General features: G+C 34.0%; 1 protein-coding gene across 1 annotated transcript; it reads left to right on the top strand.

The window, feature by feature from the left end:
- Positions 1–2,393: 2,393 nt before the first annotated feature.
- LOC119632932 lies at positions 2,394–3,147 on the top strand. The gene is made up of 3 exons (XM_038026090.1): positions 2,394–2,587; positions 2,648–2,749; positions 2,811–3,147. The coding sequence occupies exons 1-3, from the start codon at positions 2,394–2,396 to the stop codon at positions 3,145–3,147; spliced, it is 633 nt and encodes a 210-aa protein (XP_037882018.1).
- The last annotated feature ends 473 nt before the right edge of the window (positions 3,148–3,620 follow it).

Here is a 3,620-nt window from a genome sequence, read left to right as displayed (position 1 = left end):
ACGACTGCGGCAAGTCGACGGATATAGCGGATGAATATGATCCCTTTCTGATAGAGATAGGTACCTGGTTGGATAGGTCATTGGCATCTTGAAAGCTAGTGCAGATAGAAAAGTGATTGAAGATCTCCCCACACAAAAGTGCTCGAGCATTACTCGCTTTATAAGCGTTTTGTCCAAGATCGAAAACGATTAAGTCAGACAGACGGTCTGATGGACAGACAGATAGACGGACATTCTTAAATCGATTTAGAATTTGATGCTGTTTAAGAATATATACACTTTGTGGGCTCTCTGTGTACCCCTCATCCTTGGGTGATGCGTATAAAAATATTTAAAAAACATAAAGAAACGATTCTCATAAAATGATCATAGCTACATGGCAGACAAAAGAATACAAAATATATATGTATATCTACAACCAACACTAACCGCCTATTTTATTAAGGTTCATACAAAGAAGTTCATGTTCGCATGGTCTTGTTTACATTCGAAAGAGATTACGGTTAAATGACAAAAATTTACCTTCCATAGAAGATTCATTTAAGTCTTTGTAAGCCTGGCCGTGATTTTGTTCTTACAGTTGACCATATGTGGTTGATTTGCTAAATTTGAAAAGTAGTAGCTGAACAATCAACCCAGTAAAGAGTAAAACAAAACTGTGTGGTAATATAATTTATTTTAAAACCAAGGACAATAGTTAAACATTTGATTTCATTTTATTCATTTAAAAGCACCATCACAAGAAGATAACTTAGTAAATCGCAGCCCCGAAAAGCTACTCGAAAAAGCTTCCCATCAAACTGCTCTAACCAAAAAAAAATAAACAGGATATATATATAAAGCGAAAAGCTTTGAATAGACAAAGCTTTGAATGTTTTTTCCAAACCTTGCATAGAAAAATTGAAAGCAATTGAAATTTCGGAGTAACCGTTTCAAAGCAACTCTGTATTTGTGCAATATTTCCCCATATTTAAAATTATTACGAAGCCTTTGCCGTAAACTTTTATCAAAAGCTAAATGAGTAAATAAAATTTCAATTTTTTCATCACGAAAGCTTTGAAATTATGAACAGACTTTTGTCGTTAACTTTCTTCAAAAGCTAAATGAGTATATGAAAGTTCAATTTTTTCATCACAAAAGCTTTCGATAAAACAGCTTTAAATATTATGAATCCTTTCGCTTTCTCTCTTCTTAAACTTTCGAACAAATTTTCAAAGTATTTCTGGTGTACGCTTGAGGTTCAATGTATACTTATATATATGCGTGGTGGTCATCGCTTTTTTCTGCTTGTGATTAGTTTTATACCCACCACTAAAAGATGTACGATATTATTCATTCATATTCATTTCTTTTTCCAACCATAAGCTAAAATAACTATAATACAAGTCAAAACAATCTTTGAAATTTCCTCATCAAATAACGAAGAACCGATTTTCAAATTTTTTAATACTTTTGGGAGGGTAAAAGCCATGCCTCCGCCGATAATCATTTCATTTAACTTGTCCAATAGATTGCCAGTTAATTGAATTTTATCCGCGACTTTGACGAAAGATTTGGGTGGACTATCCAAAGGTTGTGAAAAATATTCAAATTCCTTGTTTAATAGAAGTCCTGCGGCACGCTTTTCGAAACCTCCACCCTTCACATGGAACTATGAGCGCGTATTAGGTTAAGTCTGCTTTCGTATGTTCATTTTGTCATTTGGACGTTTGCAATATCTAGAAGACAGCTTCAGAGACCTGATAAAAGTGAGTGATATGAGTAGAACCAAGTTCTGATTTGACTTAAGGGCCTCGTGACCGCAAAGAATGTATATATAAGCTTCAAATTTGCGCATTGGAAGTTCTTCTTTTTCACAGATTGATATTGAAAATGGACGAAATGGATCGAAGGGCACGTCACAGTACCACGTGAACTGCAAACCCCAAATATGATTTTTTGCTACTTACTCAAAAACCACCGCAAATAAATTGCATGTATATTCTGTAGGTGCGGCTTTAAAATGCCTGCATGAAAATGGACCATCAGCCAAGACTGCACAGTCTTAAAGAGTAGAGAAGTTTAATTTGTTCCGTTTTTTTTTTTTTTTTGGTCTTTTCTAGGACGATGATGGTAGATGTAAAAGATTCCATTTCAGCTGAATATAATTTTCTTACTTGATTTTAAATCATATCAAGTGACATAATTTTCTATAATCACTTGGATTTTATGCTCAGCTTTTCTTTCATTTTTCGAATACATTTTGCAGATTTTTTTAAACCGAGCAGGTTGTGGTGTTTTTTGAAATATAATTTTCTGAAAATTTCAGAAATGGAAAATTAATTAATTTGTAAACGTGTCATCTGCGCTACAAGGAAATATTTCCCCAATAGAACTGTAATTAGAATAAATAAATGTCTTCAATAAATAGCTCAAGTGATCGGTCCCTTCGTCATTATGAACTGGAGGAGAAAACTCTTAATCAGTTATTGGAGTTGGAAAACGAGTTTCGTGATCACTACAATTTCGCTAAAAAGGAATTGACCCAGCAAATGGAATGGGCTAATAGGTTATGGGTGCTAACACAGAGATACATTCTACTGAAAAGGTAATTATACCCACGGTTTGTTGTTTGTCTTAGTCGATAAGGAACTCTTGCTTTTTAAAGTACTGGGCCATGCTGTAAATATCCCGAAATTTATCCTGCACCAGCGGAAGACAATGTACTCTTGGATATGACGGAGAAGATAAAGAGCATAAGAAACTCGAAGTAAGTTAATAGGGAGAAGATTTAACCGACAGCCTTTTTAAGTGTTATTTTCACTATACAGTTGCCGCATATATGCCTCAGTTAAAGAGTTGAGAAAGTCTTGCATCATTTTTGAACAGCTATGCTCCCAATTGGATATGTCCGTAGAAAGTCCTTTTATAATGGGCGATGCCTTTCACAAGCCCTTATCCTTTTTCATCGAGTTGGTTAGCGATTTATTTAAATACTTGCACGCATCGATTCTGCGTCAAAGGTATTCGTCCCATTTGATTGAACCTTCTAACCTTGACGCTGTCGCCAAATACAAATCATTGATCGAACCTTCTGAAGATTTCGAAGAGTACCTGACTGTCGGTCTTACCTATTGCAAATGTTTGCGGCCAAAGCCAATATGTTAATTAACGTATCAGATTGAAACCCTTGTAATTTTATATATTTAATGTTTTTATGTATATCTTTTAGATCAAATAAATTTATGTCCACAATGCCAAGGCGTAATATCAGAAGCTGTGACAAAACATTCAACTACTATTCTATATACATATATTTATGATATGTATATGTAAAATAATATGTAACTACTAACCTATGCATAGATAGTATATATAGATAGTATATATGAATTATTTTCATCTTTCCAGTGAAATCAAAGATGTGTCTTCATAGTTTAAATAAGATTTTAAAGGATTTACAAAATCAAATTTTTAAAACTGCGATATTAGGGCTTTGCTTTCGTCTAACAATCGTTCATATTATGTGTTCCGCGCCTCATAGTTTTTTATATTAATTCTTGGCTTAAAATAATTGATTAGGCCTCCCTATGGAGGGAAGGGATTTACACGAAATTAAACCCTCATGGATGCCTTGAAGA

Source organism: Glossina fuscipes, unplaced genomic scaffold (genome assembly GCF_014805625.2).
Source record: "Glossina fuscipes isolate IAEA_lab_2018 unplaced genomic scaffold, Yale_Gfus_2 2, whole genome shotgun sequence".
Lineage (NCBI taxonomy): Eukaryota > Metazoa > Arthropoda > Insecta > Diptera > Glossinidae > Glossina > Glossina fuscipes.
Note: the sequence above shows the minus strand (reverse complement) of the source record. Positions and strands in the feature narration are given on the sequence as shown.

Bases quoted from the DNA above. Each gene is read 5' to 3' on its own strand.
- LOC119632932 (XM_038026090.1), top strand. From the start codon at position 2,394: ATGTCTTCAATAAATAGCTCAAGTGATCGGTCCCTTCGTCATTATGAA. The intron at 2,588-2,647 runs GTAATTATACCC...TGCTTTTTAAAG, and splicing joins AGATACATTCTACTGAAAAG to TACTGGGCCATGCTGTAAAT. The intron at 2,750-2,810 runs GTAAGTTAATAG...TTCACTATACAG, and splicing joins AAGAGCATAAGAAACTCGAA to TTGCCGCATATATGCCTCAG.